At 55.6% G+C, this 16,997-nt stretch overlaps 1 protein-coding gene across 2 annotated transcripts in view; it reads left to right on the top strand.

Moving 5' to 3' along the window:
• CDH23 (cadherin related 23) overlaps window positions 1-16,997 on the top strand; it is a 393,201-nt gene that overhangs the window by 312,155 nt on the left and 64,049 nt on the right. For both annotated transcript variants that reach the window (XM_067710644.1, XM_067710641.1), the window contains 6 exons: window positions 760-1,148; window positions 1,990-2,091; window positions 6,246-6,395; window positions 7,723-7,851; window positions 8,777-8,905; window positions 10,047-10,274. In XM_067710644.1, the coding sequence (XP_067566745.1) occupies window positions 760-1,148; window positions 1,990-2,091; window positions 6,246-6,395; window positions 7,723-7,851; window positions 8,777-8,905; window positions 10,047-10,274 (1,127 nt within the window). The remainder of the gene's footprint in view (window positions 1-759; window positions 1,149-1,989; window positions 2,092-6,245; window positions 6,396-7,722; window positions 7,852-8,776; window positions 8,906-10,046; window positions 10,275-16,997) is intronic.

The following is a 16,997-nucleotide window of genomic DNA, read 5'->3' as shown; positions in this document are numbered from 1 at the left end:
AGTTCAGATCACGTACATGGCTGGAGGCTAATGGTTCAAGACATTTTCTGGGTCAGGAATCTGTCTGAGAAACTAGTGAAAGCTATGGGTCCCTTCCCAGCAAGAATGCATGCCCAGAGTTCTGCAAATAATTTCAAGGAAGTCTGGGATTTCCTGAGTGATTTTATAATCATTCTCTTTGAAGTATGTGGACTTCAGCTAAGGAATCCCAACTGTAGCTCCTGGTTGAAGCGTGTATTCCAAGGCACAGGAATTGGGGGTGGAGGGAGTGGGGAGAACAGAGAAAGGTGACCCTGGCACTGGAACCCTTTGGCTGTAGGGACCAGATGAAGGCTTAGCCACTTCTGAGGATGCTGCCCCGGTCGAACGCTTTCTAAATCAAAGCCTCCACTACAAGGGATCCCTAATTTCCCCACCCTCTCCTTGTGCAGATACCCAAGGGAGGTGCTCGAGCTTGAATTTTACAGCTCCAGGAGCAGAACCAACCCGCTCTGGCATATCTCTCATCTCAAGGCCAGGCCCCAGAGGGCGTCACCAGTGTGTGCTGGGCCTTGCCGTCCTTAACCTTGACCCCGTCCTTGACAGTTTCTCTTGGGACGATCGGACCCAGAGGCGGGGGGTGGTGCACGCCGGGTAGGTGAGCCAAGGCCTCTCACCCTGTCCCTCTGGGACAGCAGTGGGTGTGCTGGGGCAGCTTGTAAAGCCACAAGGCAGCCCACCCCCACCCGGGACTGCATAGCCTCTTGTGCCCTCCTGTAGGGGATGGTGGCCTGGTGAAGTACCGCATCCTGTCCGGCGCGGAGGGCAAGTTCGAGATTGATGAGAGCACGGGGCTTATCATCACCGTGGATTACCTGGACTACGAGACCAAGACCAGCTACCTGATGAACGTGTCCGCCACCGACCAGGCACCGCCCTTCAACCAGGGCTTCTGCACTGTCTACATCACTCTGCTCAACGAGCTGGACGAAGCCGTGCAATTCGCCAACGCCTCCTACGAGGTTGCCATCTTGGAGAACCTGGCACTGGGCACCGAGATCGTGCGGGTCCAGGCCTACTCCATTGACAACATCAACCAGATCACCTACCGCTTTGATGCCTACACCAGCGCCCAGGCCAAAGCCCTCTTCAAGATAGATTCCATCACGGTGAGGGATGGCACAGCAAGGGTTCTCTCTGAGGGCAGGAAGCTCAATTCCTGTAAAGCTAACCAGCATTCATTGAGCTCCTTCTCTATGCCCAGCACTCTTCTTTGTCATAAACATCCCCGTAATACATCCCTTTAATATGCAGGGATAAGGTAAAGTTTATAGACAGGCAACCTGCTGTCTTCTTGTTACTAGATAACGAAAGCTGTGCGAGTCATGGTGTTTCCCTTTGTACCGTGGCTCAGATACAAATTTCATGCCTCACTGCAGTAGCTAGTAGTCTTCGTTAGGTGTCTGGTGCAGCGATGTCTTATCTACTGCCTGGATCTTACTCCTCCATCTTTGCGTTAGTGTGTTTTCTCTCAGAATCTCTTCATTGAAAATAAGCACAGTAATAATTGCTACAATGTGCCCCACCTTGTTCCGGGGCATGCTGGGGACACAGAGATGAACAAGACCCTTTGCAGCCCTCAGAGAGCTCTCAGGCTAGGAGTAGAAGTGGGAATAATCAAGGATGCAGGTCAGAGCATCACAAGGGAAGAGATGAAAAGATCTACAATAGAGGTGTAATGGAGCGCCTTCGGGGCCCAAATAAAGAGAGCGATCGTACCTGGGTGGGGAAGCGGGAAGCCTGCATGGAAGAGGTAATATCCGAGTGGGATTGAGAGAGAAGTAGGATTTCAGCGGACAGAGCTTCACGGAGAAGTTATGCCAGCAGAGGGAGTAATGTGAAGGTGGGAAAGTGGACAGAATGTCCCGGGTTGGCAAGGAGTCTAGTTTGGCCAGGGCACAGGACTGCTTGGGATACGATGTCACTGCCCATCTGACCCCCTCCCTGCAGGGTGTGATCACCGTCAACGGCCTGGTGGACCGGGAGAAAAGCGACTTCTACACCTTGACGGTGGTGGCAGACGATGGCGGCCCCAAGGTGGACTCCACTGTGGTGAGCGGATCCCCGGCCGAGAGCCCCACGGGTACAGCCTGTCACCGCTCCAAGTTCCCCCAAACTGACATCTTCACCAGCCACCCAGCATGCAGGCAGGCAGTGGGTGAGGGTTTAGGTAGCCCAGGAACGGCACTGCAGCCGTCCATGCCACACCTTCCCGGGCAGCCTGGGCAGGGCTGAGACCTCAGGTGGGGGGAGGGGTGGCGTCCTCCACAGACGACTGCTTGGAGTGGGGCTGGAAGAGCTGGGACTGCTAACCGTCTGCATCTTTGCCTTTTCTCTCCCTTGGCCACCTCCTGCCGCCTCTGCCTACAGAAGGTGAGTAGCCCATGGCCTGGTGCCCTCCCCTGTGAGTTGTCTGTGGCCAGTGCTGGCTTGGACGCTGTGTGGCACTGGGCCTTCCTGCCTCTCCTGGGGGAGAGGGCACATGGACAGGACTGCAGCTGGTCCCTGCTCAGACCCCTCCCAAACTCCCCCACCCATCCACTCTCACACCTGAGCCCAGGCCCCTCCCGAGCACGAACTCCACGTCCAGCTCTGTCCCCTCTGCCCTCCTTGTCCTGTCTAGCCCCCCCCCCCAGTGGGTCCTGGGGTGGGCACTGCACTAACAAGGAGTGTGTGGAACACACAATGGAGGGAACACTGAGGCCTCATCCCAGCTCTACTCCTCAGCGGCTGTGTGACAAGGCTAATTGCTCAACCTCTCTGTGCTTCCTTTCCTCGGGTCTAAAGTGGGTATCATACCAACTGCCCTGCCTTCCTCAGAGGATGTGACGGAGCTGGCCGATAGGAAGCCTTTGTAAACTAGGAGGGGTGATGGGAGCGGGGTCTGTAAGGGGGCCCCCTTCCCTCTCTTGGGGTCAGTGTTAGGAGTATGTTACAGTAGTCGTGTGAAGTGGGGCGCCAGGGCCAGGGGAGTGTGGGCAAGGGCAGCAGTGGGCATATGGTGTGAGTCACTGCCCTTGAGGGCTCTAAGTAAAGGCACAGAGACCTTGTGAACTTCGGGGAGGTTGACTGCTGAGGTCAGAGGTGCAGACAAGACTCCTAGAAGGGTAGAGAAGTGGTGACCTCAGGCTGGGGGTGGATATGAAGGTGGGCCCCAGGGGCGGGTCATGGGGTGGAATCCTGCAGCGATAATGAGAACATTTAACCATCGATTCGGCTTGGGCCCCAGCCAGGCAGGTCTGAGGCCATCTGTAGACCACATGGGTGTCCAGCTCATCATCAGCCTTGGTTACAGCCACGTTTTCACCCCTGCTGAGTCCTTTTCACCTTAGCCGGAAGGGATAGACCAACCCGGTGTCCAGGCTAAGAGCCAAATGCAGCTGCTTGGCATCCTGTGCCCCATGGCTCCCTCAAGGTGCCGGCTCCAGTGGCCCTGGTTGTGGCTTGGCCGTACCCAAAAGGCCCCTCCATCCACGGGGCGAGCCGGGGGTGAGCGAGCAGCAGTGAGCCCCCACAGCTCCCCTCGACCCCCCCGGGTCCCTGAGGGCAGCCAGTGAGCAGGGCCCTCCGGTGGTAGATGGTGGGCACGTGCCCTGTGTCCCACAGCTCGTGGCGAGGCTCCTGGTCTTCCCCACCAGAGGGTCTAAGGCTCAGGGGGTTAAGTGGAGCCCTCTCGCAAGCCTCGACAGCCTCGTCCATAAAATGGGCCCAGTCTCCCCTCGCCCCTGTCGTGCGGAGTCGGGGGCTTGAGGCCAGGTAGAGCCTGGTGAGCAGTAGGGCCGTCCCTCCCCAGGCTGCCGAAGCCCCCCGTGGACCAGGCAGCCACTTCCTGTGCTGGGGCTGGCGAGGGCGTTTCAGAACACACACTCCTCCGTGGGCCCCTGTATTGCCCCAGTCCCTTCACCCTCTTCCAGGAAGCAGGACCCACCCCCCTTTGTTCTGCCCTGGCTTCCTCTCAGAGGCTCCCAGGGGCCACTGCCCCAGATACACCAGCCCTGTCAGTCCCAAACTTGTTGGAGGTGCCAGGGTGGAGGCAAGCTGAGGGGCCTTTTAAAGGCACCACCATTTCCTCTGCGAGGCCGGAACCCCCAAACCACAGCTCACCTACACCTGATTCCTCCTCAGCGCCAGCAGCCCCCATGGCCCTGAGAGGGGTGGGGAGGCAGCAGAAGGGGCAGGCTGGGCGGGGGCGGCTGGGGGGTTACTCAGAGCCATAGGAGCTCTGAGTAACACCCCCGGGCTTTTGGGGGATCAGGGAGGGAGATTTGGGCCCTGAGACCCTGGGTGGGGACAAAGGCCCATAGCTCATTCCCGTAGATCTTGGTACCTGCCTTCCTAACGCACTCACTGATGCAGACTCCCCACTGTTGGGAATACCTCATCAGAGCAGCAAATGTGGAGGGAGCACCTACTGCGTGCCAGGCTCTGGGTTGGGCTCAGGGTACATACAATGGGAAACCAAAATCAGACGTGGCTTCTGCCTTCACAGGCATCAGATAGAGTAGGGGAAAGACACTGATCAAACTACCACACCAATAAATATATGCCACGAGAGAGTGGATAACAAGGCGTCGGGGAAATCAAGGAGGGCTTCCCGGAGGAAGTGACTCAAGCTGAGCTCCTCAGAAAGCATAGGAGTTTACACAGTAGAGAAGGAAGAGCATTTCAGGCAGAGGGAACAGCAGGTGCAGAGGCCCTGTGGTGGGAGGAAGCATGCGGAGTCCCAACAAGGCCTTGACCAGAGTGAGAGAGTTTGGGAGGGATCAGATTGCGGGGGGCTTGTTTGTTTTCTTCCTGAGAACAGGGTGGTAGACATTATTATGCCCATTTCACGGGTGAGCAGACTGGGGCTCCGGGACTCCACAGAACTCCCTGACCAAAATTTATGATGGGTGGGCAGCGTCTTGGCCGGTGAGATCCTGCCTGTCTGTCAGGCCAGAAGCAGGACAAGGACCACATTTGTTGGCTCATTTATTCCTTCCAGCCTCCTGATTCTGTAGGTGTTCTCGTTCCTACTTTCATCTGAGGAAATGGAAAATCAGAGAGGTTGAATAACTTTTGCCAAATCACACAGCTAGTAAGTGGTAAAGCTGGTCCTGCTGTGAAGCCTGGGTTTGTTGCCTACAGTTCTGACAGCTGCCTGAAATATGGAAGCGTGGCTAGAACTGAGAAGGGGATAGTCCTGATTAGGAAGGAGGGGGGATGAAGTGGAATTTTCTCTGAGTCGTGGTGAGGTTCCACAGGCTCCCCATGGAGTCCTGTGCACACCAGGAGGCAGGTAGGCCTGGGAGCCCCGGAGCCCCAGGCCTGGGGAAGGAGAGGATGGGATCTGGCCTGGAGCAGGGTGGTGGGAGAAAGCCTGGCTTGGGATTGCTAGAACCTGAGCCTCCTCCCCTCCCCCCACACTGCAATCCCCTCATCAGTGAACCCGAGGGGTACCTACGACTCTGGCTGTGTGGCCCATGGCCATCCATGGGCTGGAAGCTGCACCCCCAGCCAGGCCTTCTCTCCAGGCTTGCTATTCAAACCCTGCAGGAGAAGCCTGAGCTGCAGACACAAAACAATGTGTTCTTCGCGTGCAACTTGCATGTTCCCTGTTTTTATCTGGTAGTTGGAAATTCCCCTCTCTTCCCCATCTGCCCTCTCCCCACTGGGACCACCAAGCCACCTTGTGACCCCTCTCCTGCTCCTGAGCCCTGTTTCCTTTCCTCTGATCTAAAGGTGAAAGTGAAGAGGCCTTTGGGCAATATCTGGTTGCCAGATGTGTTTTAGCTGGCCCACAAAAAAAATTTTTTTTTACTATCACCACCTAATTCCACATAAAAATCTGGATTCCTAGTTCCTTTTGAAAAACAGGAAGCTCTGCCCGTGCCAGGCTGACACACCCTCACGGATCTGGAGCCGAGTAGCCTCCGTTTCCTTTAGCCAGGGCCCATGCCTTCCGGTTCTCCAAGGCCCCACCACCTCTGAGTCCCCCCAGCAGGCCCCAGCACTTGAGTGTGTGCAGCCCTCCCCCACCAGACTTCCAGAAGAAATGCGTTCAGGGCCTCCGTGTAAAGTCAGGTTGGCCTAGGCAGGCTCTGAAAGCTTGCTGACCTTCTGGAACTGATTGGAGGTCCGGTCCCTACTGGGCCCACAGCGGGACCCTGTGTTTGGGGTCAGGGAGGGGAAGAAGGTGGGAGGTCTCTGGCCATGTTCACACGCAGGTCTACATCACTGTGCTGGACGAGAATGACAACAGCCCCCGGTTCGACGTCACGTCCGACTCGGCCGTCAGTGTGCCCGAGGACTGCCCCGTGGGCCAGCGCGTGGCCATTGTCAAGGCCCGGGACCCCGACGCCGGCAGCAACGGGCAGGTGGGCACCAAGTGAGATAGTCCAGATCTGCCCTGTCAGTAGGGGCTCCCACAGCCCCTCAGCCGGAGGGGACCTCCAAAGCCATCCCCTCCCTGAGCAGGAAGCAGAGTCATCCAGGCTCTGCCGGGCCCTGAGCAGGTCCGCCCTGCCCTCACCGCAGTCCATGGTCCAGGGAAGGAGACAGAGCTGTGCAAGCTGTCAGCCCTGCCTGTGTCCAGGGAACACGAGGCCCAAGGCTGGCCACGGCTCAGTCCCCGTGGCAGGCTGAGCACAGAGGGGGTTTAATTTCCCCAGTGACTCCTTGGTCACCTCATCCATGAACCACACAGCATCTCACCCCTGTGTGCCAGCCCTGGGCCGGCCCTCCCCACGAGGACCCAGGGCCCCAAGAGATCACACTCCTCCCCCTGCTTCTCAGGGCCCCCTCCCTTTCCCCTGGCAAGAAATGCTCCCCACCACAGCAGGTTTGGGCACCCCCTGAGCACAAGGAAGAGGGGTGACAGAGCACACCAGTCTTCACACCACTTTGATCTGTCCTACAAATTGAGGTGTGTTTCAGGAGGTTTCCACTGGTTTTTATTTATTTATTTATTTATTTTGCGGTACACGGGCCTCTCACTGCTGTGGCCTCTCCCGTTGCGGAGCACAGGCTCCGGCCGCGCAGGCTCAGCGGCCATGGCTCACGGGCCCAGCCGCTCCGCGGCACGCGGGACCCTCCCAGACTGGGGCACGAACCCCCGTCCCCCGCATCGGCAGGCGGCCTCTCAACCACTGCACCACCAGGGAAGCCCTCCACTGGTTTTTAAATGCTTGCACACCTCTAGGGGACCAAGAGATGCTGGCTCTGGAGTTGGAAGCCTATGGGTTCAAATCCTTGTTCTCTTGGGCCCTTGCAAGCTGTGTGACCTTGCCAGTGACTTCTTGTTCCTGAGCCTCCTCTCTGAGCTGAAGAGAACAGCTCCCTTTGACAGGGTCGCTGTGAGAGCCGAACAGAGCCCATGTGACACCAGGGCCGCGCCTGCTCCCTGCAGGGGGGCTCAGTGCTTCCCTGCCCTGGGAAATCTCATGTGGGACTCGCACCTGGCCCCAGGCCAGTATGCTCGCATCCCCCCCACCCCTAGCCTGTCATAGGCCCTGCGCCCGCTCTGTGGACCTGCCACCCTCATTTTGAAGGATGTAAGCACTTCTGAATAAAACGCATTCTTCTCACTCTCCCAGGCTGAGCAGAGGGCTCAGGTGGGCGGGGGGGGTGCTCCCTGGCCTGGCCAGCTGCTGGTCCTCCCCGCTTCTTCACCCCTCGCCCCTCATCCTCTCTCTTCCCTTACAGGTGGTCTTCTCCCTGGCCTCTGGCAACATTGCCGGGGCCTTTGAGATCATCACCACCAACGACTCCATTGGCGAAGTGTTTGTGGCCACACCCCTGGACAGAGAAGAGCTGGACCACTACATCCTCAAGGTGAGCGCCAACTGCCTTCCATCCCAAGAGAGCTCAGCCCATCAGCACGCCCTGGCTTTCAGCTTCCTGCTGTCACCAAGTGCCGTGGGCAGGCAGAACCCCTTAGGACCAAGAGCGTGAGTGAGGCTGACCTGGAAAGGGCATCCTGGAAGGGGTTTCTGGACCCAGAGCAGGAAACAGCAAAGGTGTCTGTGCCTGCTGCCAGAGCCAGGAGAGAAAGCCTGGCAGCTGATAGAGCGACTCCTCCACAGACACAGTGTGACCTTGGGCAGGTTGTTTACTCTGTCTGGGCCTCAGTTTCCCCTCTTGTGTAATGGGCAGAAAAACCTGGCTTCCTCTGCTGAGGTGAGGAATAACGAAGACCACCACTGTTGCTGAATTGCTGAGGCTACCGTGTTTCCTGAGGGGTCTCTGGGGACCCCAGGGCCATGCTTCTGCAGGCGTCTGAGCTCTAGAACACTTTCTACAGGCCTCCAGGAAACATCAGGGCTCCTAGGGACAGGCTCAGGCTATGGTTAGGACTTCAGCTCATTGCCCAAAAGATTATTTGAGACTGTTCCTCTATTGGCCAGAGACCAGGTCTGAGTGCATGGAACAGAGGCCTTGAAGCCAAAGGCAGGAGCCCTGGGTCTGGTTGCAGGCCCAGGGTCACAGTCAGCAGCAGGATGGGGAGGTAAAGACCGTGCAAATCAGAGTCAGATTGCAAAGGACGGTTACCAAACAGACAAGTATTGGGCAACGGTTGTTTGCAGCATGGAGCAGAAGGTGAAGGCCTTGGGGAGACCCCAGGGGGCAGGGGGCAGGGATGGGCCAGCAAGTCTCTCTTGCCTCTCAGTCCCCCCCACACCCACTGAACAGGCAGCCCATTTGGACTCCATATTGCTGATCCTTTTAGCCCTGACTCCAGTCATCCCCCTCCTCACAGGTTGTGGCATCCGACCGTGGCACCCCTCCACGGAAGAAGGACCACATCCTGCAGGTGACCATCCTGGATGTCAATGACAACCCCCCGGTGATCGAGAGCCCCTTTGGATACAATGTCAGCGTCAACGAGGTGAGGGTGGCTCTGGTGCCCATATAGCTGGACGTCTGGAGTGGACAGTGGGTGTGAGCCGACCGTGAAGCACCTGTTTAAATATCTGCCTGGGGACTCCCCTGGCGGTCCAGTGGTTAGGACGCCACGCTTCCACTGCAGGGGGCGCAGGTTCAATCCCTGCTTGGGGAACTAAGATCCCACGTGGTGTGGCCAAAAAAAAAAAAAAAAAAAAGCATAATTATCTGCCTGATCCATGGTTTGTCAGATCACAGAGATGGGGTCTTGGCTTACTCATTCATGATTCTATCCCTAACACCTAGGCCAGGTCCTGGAATGTGGTAACTTTTTGTGGTTCGGATGGAAAGGAGAGGGGAAGAAGAAAGTGGCCTTTCACCATCAACAGGAAACTGAGGTTTACCCTGGGAGAGCTGCTTTTAAATAAAACAGCTCATTTTTTAAAAATGGTATTGGAATATAGTTGATTTGCAATGTTGTGTTAGTTTCAGGTGTACAGCAAAGTGATTCAGTTATACATGTATTCATTCTTTTTCAGTTTCTTATATAGGTTATCACAGGATATTGAGACCCTGTGCTATACAGTAGGTCCTTGTTGATTATCTAGCTTATATAGAGTAGTGTGTACATGTTAATCCCAAGTTCCTGATTTATCCGTTACCCCACATTTCCCCTTTGGCAACCATAAGTTTGTTTCCAGTATCTGTAAAAACAGCTCATTTTTTACTCATAGTAAGATTGAGTCATGTCAGGAGAATTTTTGCCCAGGCACTGCTGGGTGTCATGCCCGGTTGGACATTCATGAAGGCCTCCCTCAATTCAGACCCTGGCTGTCCCACTGACTGGCTGTGTGATTTGCACGCATTCCGTCTGGCGCCTCAGTTTTCTCATCTGTGAATGGAGTTGGCCTAATCTGTCGCATTATGGAGAGGATTTGATGCGTTCACTCAGGCCCCCGGCATGTAGCAGATACCCACCGAATGTTCGGCACCGTCATCTTTATCTTCCTCCTCGTTGCCCCAGGGTAGTCAGAGCAGAACTTTCTAGAGGTCCAGGTGCAGCCCTTGGGCTCTCAGGAACAGGAGCTAGACTTTGCCCCAAAGGCCTTGAATCTGGAATGACCGCTTTCCTGCTCTCCCCCCAGAATGTGGGCGGGGGTACCGCTGTGGTCCAGGTGAGAGCCACTGACCGTGACATCGGGATCAACAGCGTCCTGTCCTACTACATCACTGGGGGCAATGAGGACATGACCTTCCGCATGGACCGCATCAGTGGCGAGATTGCCACGCGGCCTGCACCACCCGACCGTGAGCGCCAGAGCTTCTACCACCTGGTGGTCACCGTGGAGGACGAGGGCACCCCTACCCTGTCGGTGAGTGATGGGGCGTGGCCTCGGGGAGAGAAGGGTGGGGGAGGGGCAGCTCCGCCTTCTGTGTGACAGGGACGAGATGGGTGGGAGTGGAATGCCACGCGCCGATGAGTCCTCCACAACTCCTTTATCGCGTCTTGGGTCCATCAGTCTACAAGTATTTATGGAGGGCCAGTGTGTGCCAAGCTAGGGTGTCGGTTCACCCACCTCTGCAGCCACGCAGCCTCTATTTAGCCGTGTTTGCTTGCCCAGTGCAGCTCTATGGGATGGTACAGATTAAGCCTGAACCTCAGGGCCTGGCCAGCCCCCACTCCGCCTGCCAAGCTGTGCCGTGTACCTGTGGGGCCTCTGTGCCAAATGGGAAAAGGTGCCCTCTGGCCTCTTCCCCTGCATCACGTTGGTGTGACACGCTGTGGCAACACATCAGGGTCAGAAAGCGCTGACGTCCGTGGTCCAGTCTGATGCGTGAATGGGTAGGGCCACTGCCCAAGGCAATGTGCAGGGTCCACAAAGTTGCAGAAGGAGGCGGGGCCTGCAGGGCTGGATGGTGACGCCGCTGTGTGGGGTGATGGGCTGGGGGATGACGATGTCTACTGTAAGCTGGCTTCGTGATTGTGAGCAAGTCAGAACCTCTCTGAATACTGGTTTTGTCATCTGTGAAAGAGAGATAATATCTCCTGCATAGGTGGTGTTTGGGGAATTGAGTTAGCTCTTGTCTGTGGAAGCGCTTGGTAAACCTCGAGGAAGAGGAGTGTATCAGCTACCTATCGCCACAATGACCCTGCATTATAAACCAAACAGAGAGGCATAAAACAACCATTGACTTAGCTCCAATTCTGCAGGCTGGCAATTGAGACCTGGCTTAGCGGGGTGGTTCTTCTGCTGTCAGCTGGGCTCCCACATGTGTGCATGGGCAGCTGTGTGTCGGTTGGATGGCTGTTCTTTTGGGGGTTGGCTGCCCATCAGTTGGGATAACAGGGCAACTGGTATAACAGTTGGGATAACAGGGCAACAGGTGCCCTGGGATAACAGGGCACCTGTCTGTCCCCTTTCAGAAGGCTGGTCAGTGCTGGTTCTCATGGAGCCAGAAAAGGTCCGGGGGAAAGAGCAGAGCATGCAAGGCCTCTCAAGGCCCAGGCTTGGAACTGGAACAGGGTTATTTCTGCCACACTCTGTTTGCCAAAGCAAGTCACAAGGCCAGTCCAGGTTCAAAATATGGGGAGATAAACTCTCTCTTTTGAAGGAATGAACTGCAAAGTCATGTTGCAAAGAGTATAGATACAGGGAGGTGTAAGGATTGGGGACATTTGTATAATCTGTCTACCCTAGGGACCCTGATTGTAAATGAGGCCTCAGCTCTATCCTTCTGCCCCCAAAAGGTGACTCTTGGACCCGGTCCTCTCCTTTGGCAGTGGCACTGTGGACTGTGGGATCAGAGCAGGCCTGGGCGGGGCTTTTTATCTGGAGTGACTCTGGGGAGGATGGTGGAATGGGGTCAATCCCAGAAAACCACATTCTGAAAAGCCCAGGATAATACTAATCACTTCAGCCAGTCATACCCAGTGGGCCAAACGGAGACACATTTACAGAGCACATGTAACTAACTGAGAGGAGGACAGGGGTATCGTTTATTGTGGCGACATGGAGGGACTCAGTTTTGACATAACCCCTCCCTGCCTGCACCTAGCTTCAGAGTGAATCATCTTCTTGCTCATCTCTCCAATAGCATTTACAGATGTGTTTGACTACAAGTAACAGAAACTTAACTATGGATTCGTAAATAAATGAGAATGCATTTTTCTCGCATAACAACAATCCCAGAGAGAATTACAAACGTTGATTTCATGCTCAGTGATGTCAGAGCTAACGTTTCTCGGCCTTTCCTTCATGGTTGCAAGATGGCTGCTATAGCTCCAGCCATCATGTCAGAGTTCAAGGCAGGAAATGACAAAAAATAATAAAGAGCTATGCAAGCCACCTCTGCCCTTTGGCTAATTACTTGGGGGCCACATATAACACTGCCTCAAATAAAAGCAGGGCTCTGTTAGTGAAGAAGAGGTGGGCAACTCATAGCATCCGCCATGCTGCTCTTTTTCATCCTGACCTAGGCCAGTGAACACACCACTCTTACCCCCACTCCCCACCCTCCTCTATAACACATAGTCCTAGAGTTTTCCAGGGAGGCAGATGGTGAGACCCATAATATTCTAAGACCCTGAGTTCGGGAGGCAACATCTGGTTTCCTTTTGGTCCCCAGAAGAAATGAGAATTAGAGAAATGTGAAATCACCCTAGCCACATTTAGCCACCCTGAATGGTGGGCCACTCCCCAAGCAGTCCCTGCAGAACTTGGGACTAGTCCCCATGGCCAGAAGTTTCATCTGTTGACCAAACTCTCCTTAGAGATCCACCCTAGCCTGGTGGAGACCTGTGAACACTGCCTTCTCACACGCGGGCCGCTGACATTCTGGCCCTCCTTGAAGCAGGTCTTGGCCTGTTCCAGCTCCCTGGTAAGAGTGTGGGAAGTTGGGTGGTGAGAAATGCAGTCTCCCTTTGTCTACCTTCCTCATCTTGGTCATCACCGACTCTGCTCCAAGAAAACAACTTCAGGATGACCAAGATCAGGAATTGGGTATATGTATATGTGTGGATATGGTTCCTGGGCTGTACTATAATAACACAGACAAACAGCATCAGGTACCAACTGGAAAAACATTTAAAGGAGAAAACTTTTAAGTCAAAAAGTATCCATCCTTGGGCTTCCCTGGTGGCGCAGTGGTTGAGAGTCCGCCTGCTGAGGCAGGGGACGCGGGTTCGTGCCCCGGTCTGGGAGGATCCCACGTGCCGCGGAGCGGCTGGGCCCGTGAGCCGTGGCCGCCGAGCCTGCACGTCCGGAGCCTGTGCTCCGCAACGGGAGAGGCCACAACAGTGAGAGGCCCGCGTACCGCAAAAAAAAAAAAAAGTATCCATCCTTTCCATTTTTTTTCTGCTTCTTCATGATGGGAAAAGATCACTTTTATTTGATTTTTGTGGTGTCACTGTGGTGACACCACAGTGAAGAATTACAGGGACCACAGGGGCGTTGTTGAGAACTTAGCACTGGACCATATTTGTTCATGTATTCATTTATTCATTCAGCCAGTGTTCCCTGAATACCTTCTATGTGCCAGGCCCCAGAGATACAGAGGTGAAGGCAGTGCGGGTCCTGCCACGATGAAGTGCAGCTGAGTAAGGAAGGCCATGAGGACATCCCTGTGCAGGGCCAAGGTGCAGATGGGGCACTGAGAAGGCCTCGAGGAAGACTTCCCGGGGCAGGTGATACCTGGGCTGTCTTGTCAGTCAGTCACAGTTAGCACAGCAAAGGGGGAAATCATATCCTGGAACTGGACATCGACCTGAGCAAAAGCCTAAGAGCAAGTGATAATCCGGGGTGGGTCCAGGGAGCTGCAGGTGGTCTAGACCCGTGGCAGCATTCAGCGCCCAGAGCAGGGCTCTGTACCTACATATCCTCACCACATTCTGTCTGTGGCAGGCCCCAGGGGCCGGTCCCAGTACTTTCCCAAGTGCCCCCTCCACTCCCTCCTGGCCCCGCTAAGCCAGGGCCCTACAGCCAGTGCCCCTCCATGATTGGCGTTTGTCTCCGAGGAGTGCTGGACCCTTGAAGGTTTGCTGCCACTGGCCAGGCTGTTACTTCTGGGCAGTGAACACTCTGGGGTCATGAGTGCCCCCGAGCCAGAGGGGACCAGAGGAGGGACCTTGTCTGCTACTGGGCAGATTTCACTGGCTGAGTGTTGAGGAGGTAGGATCACTCCAGCGTCTTCTAGACCAGCCAGAGCCCTGAGAAGCCTCAGACCAGCCATCTCGAGGTTCCAAGAAAGGTCACCGTGGTTTAATAGGGGTGCATACGTCTGTCCAGAGACGTCACACGCCGTCCTCTTGTTCCCACCTACAAGTACCTGCCTGGTTCAAGCAAGCCCTCACTGGCACAGGACCAGCCTTCCTGTTAGACAAGGGCAAGTAAGAGTTATTCATTCATTCATTCAACACCAAGTATGTGCCAGGCCTGTGCTAGAGGCCAGGAAGTCAGAAATGAGTTGGACACAGATCTGCCCTCAAGGAGCCTACAGTTAGTGGGGGAAGGGGACACATAACAGAGAGTTGACACTCTAGGATGTGATAGAATGCTAGGAGGTCAGAGCCAGGAGCTAGGGAAGGTTCTGGACAAGGCATTTGCATCATGTCTTAAAGGATGAGGCTTTCTAAGCAGCGGGATAGACTACAAAGTCTCCCTAAAACCAAGAGAAATCCTATATCCGAGGCCTCCCATCTCTTCTTTTCTCCCTAGGGTCCCCTCCCCCACAGTTTCCTGAGAGCAGAACATTCCTGCAAGTAGCCCAGGCCATCCCCACCCAGCTCTCAGCCCCGTATCACCCAGAGCTCAGAACAGCTGTGCTGCGAGGGGCATCCGGGCCAGCCTAGGCCTGTCACACAATGGTGTGCGCCCAGCAGGGGAAGTCGTAGTACAGCCTCGGCCCTCTGCCTCACTCCAGGCCACAGACAGGGAGGGCAGGCTTGGGGGAGGGGTCCAAGTGGCCGTCAGGAGACCCCTGCAAGAGGAAGGGCTGGGCCCAGGGAGGAAGGACGGAAGGCAACTGGGAGGTCAGGAGCTGAGCCCCAGGCACAGAGGTACCTTGGCAGGGGGATGGGGAGACGGAGGTTCTCGAGGGGGGCCTCCCTGCCGTGCGAATCACAGCCAGAGGTTAGCAATCCCAGATAACCAGCCCTGGCTTCTCAGGCTGGTGGGGGCCTGCAGAAGACACCTGTCCAGGCAGAAAGACAGAAAATCTCCCACCAGCCGCTTCTGGTACAAGAGCCGCCAGCAACAGCCCCACGAAAGTCTGTGCGCAGGGGGTGCTGCTCTTGGCAGCTCACCTCATGTTTTTAGAGCCGAGGCTCCTCTGTTGATTAAACTTGGACCCTGCTGCTGTTTGTGAAGCCCGCTTCCCCTGGCTCAAGCTCAGGAAACCCCAGCCCGGCCCCTTCCCTGTGCTGCACACCAAGTAAGCCGGCCTTCTCTGGCCCAGCAATGACTAAATTCAGACCCTTCCTGTAGCCCTGCTTCTTGAGAGTGTTCTGCAGCTGCTCAAATGCTACATATGCAACTGGTTCAGTTCCTCCAAGAGACCCTGGGGCTCTGCAGATAGATGAGTTTCTCCCTTCCCCATTCCCCTCCCGCAAGCAAGTGGGGTGCACGGGCCGCCATGCCCACCAGGAGTCCTGTGGTTTCAGGGCTGCCAGGCAGGAAGGGGAGTGAAAAGACTGATGTGGAAGGAGTAGAACCACGGGCTTGTGGGCACAGGTTCATCCCCCAGGGCCCGGTATGTACTGTGAGCAAGTCCAAGTCCTGGCCTGTGATGCCACTCGCTTCAGTGCAGAGGAAGGAGCGCAGACCTGGGAAGCAGGAGACCCAGGCTTCAGTCCCAGTTCCGCATTCAACTGTGACAAGACACAAACCTTTTGGAACCTCAGTTTCCCTATGCATTAAATGGGACAATAAAACCTTCCAGGGTTTTCCAGGGGAGGGGTGGGGAGGAGTAGGAACCAAAGAAGTAATAACACCTGGTAAAGCATTTTGGAAAGCACAGTATTATCACAGAAGAGGCAAAGATATGGAACATGTACTGCCCTTGCCTATCCTGTGCCCAAGGCATGCATTGCTAGCGGATGTCAGCACTTTCTCATTAAACTATATTGATACTTCAGAATCCCTCTTAACATATATTCCAGGAAGCCATACCAAGAGATCAGAATTGCAAAACAAAATGAAACCCATGCCCGTTGGCCTGCAAAAGCTCAGGGCATCATTGCTGTTGAGGAGAGAGCCCAGACGAAGCTGCTGGGAACTCGAGCTAGCCGAAAGGCAGAGGTGACCCTGCCGATCGTGCGTGGTCCAGAGGACAGAACCCTGGCATCCTGGTTCAGCCCCTCACCCAGTGGCTGTGTTTCAGTCCTCAGCTCTAGAACCAGGTCCAAAGGGCAGGCTGTTATTGGATCCCTACCATAGAACTCACAGAATAGTTAGGGAGCCACAGCGTCCGTGCAGGAGAGGTGAGCATGCAAAGCGGGTACAGTGAATGCCCAGTGAAGGGGCTAGATGGTCAGTGCTCTCAGTGGGCTGGACAGGTGGTGATCAGGGCTGTGAGTGTCAGGTTCTCGAGAGGACTTTGCACCTAGCCTCCTGGCTGCCAGGCCCAGTTCCTCTTTCTGCCATTGTTATTCCCTCTGAGTTCCCTGAGCAAATCTTAGCCCGGCCCCCAGCACAGTTAGGCCAGCCCTGGAGAGCTCTAGCTGTCACCCAGGAAGGCCTCTTCAAGGAGGCAGGGCCGCAGAGCCCCAGCTGGGGTGGAGAGTGATAAGACCTCTGTAACCCCCAGCCCCACCTCGTCTTCCCAGTTCCCTCACCACAGAGCACTCCGTGAAGAAGGCGACGCATTAGCCCCTCTATCCCAGGCTGCCGCGTGTAGGAGGGAGCTCTGGCCAGGCAGGAGCCAGGGTATCCCCAGGGCTGGTCTTTACGACAAGTGGCCCGGGGGTTCCTGCACACCTACCCCAGTCCATCACCACAGACCCCCAGGCAGGGCCAGCCTGATCCAACAGCAGCATATCCAGTGGCCTCTGCAGTATGTTTTCAGAGAGGGTCAATTCCATCCCCTTAGTTTATCACTTG

This window comes from Pseudorca crassidens, chromosome 16, assembly GCF_039906515.1.
Source record: "Pseudorca crassidens isolate mPseCra1 chromosome 16, mPseCra1.hap1, whole genome shotgun sequence".
NCBI classification, from domain to species: Eukaryota; Metazoa; Chordata; class Mammalia; order Artiodactyla; family Delphinidae; genus Pseudorca; species Pseudorca crassidens.
Note: the sequence above shows the minus strand (reverse complement) of the source record. Positions and strands in the feature narration are given on the sequence as shown.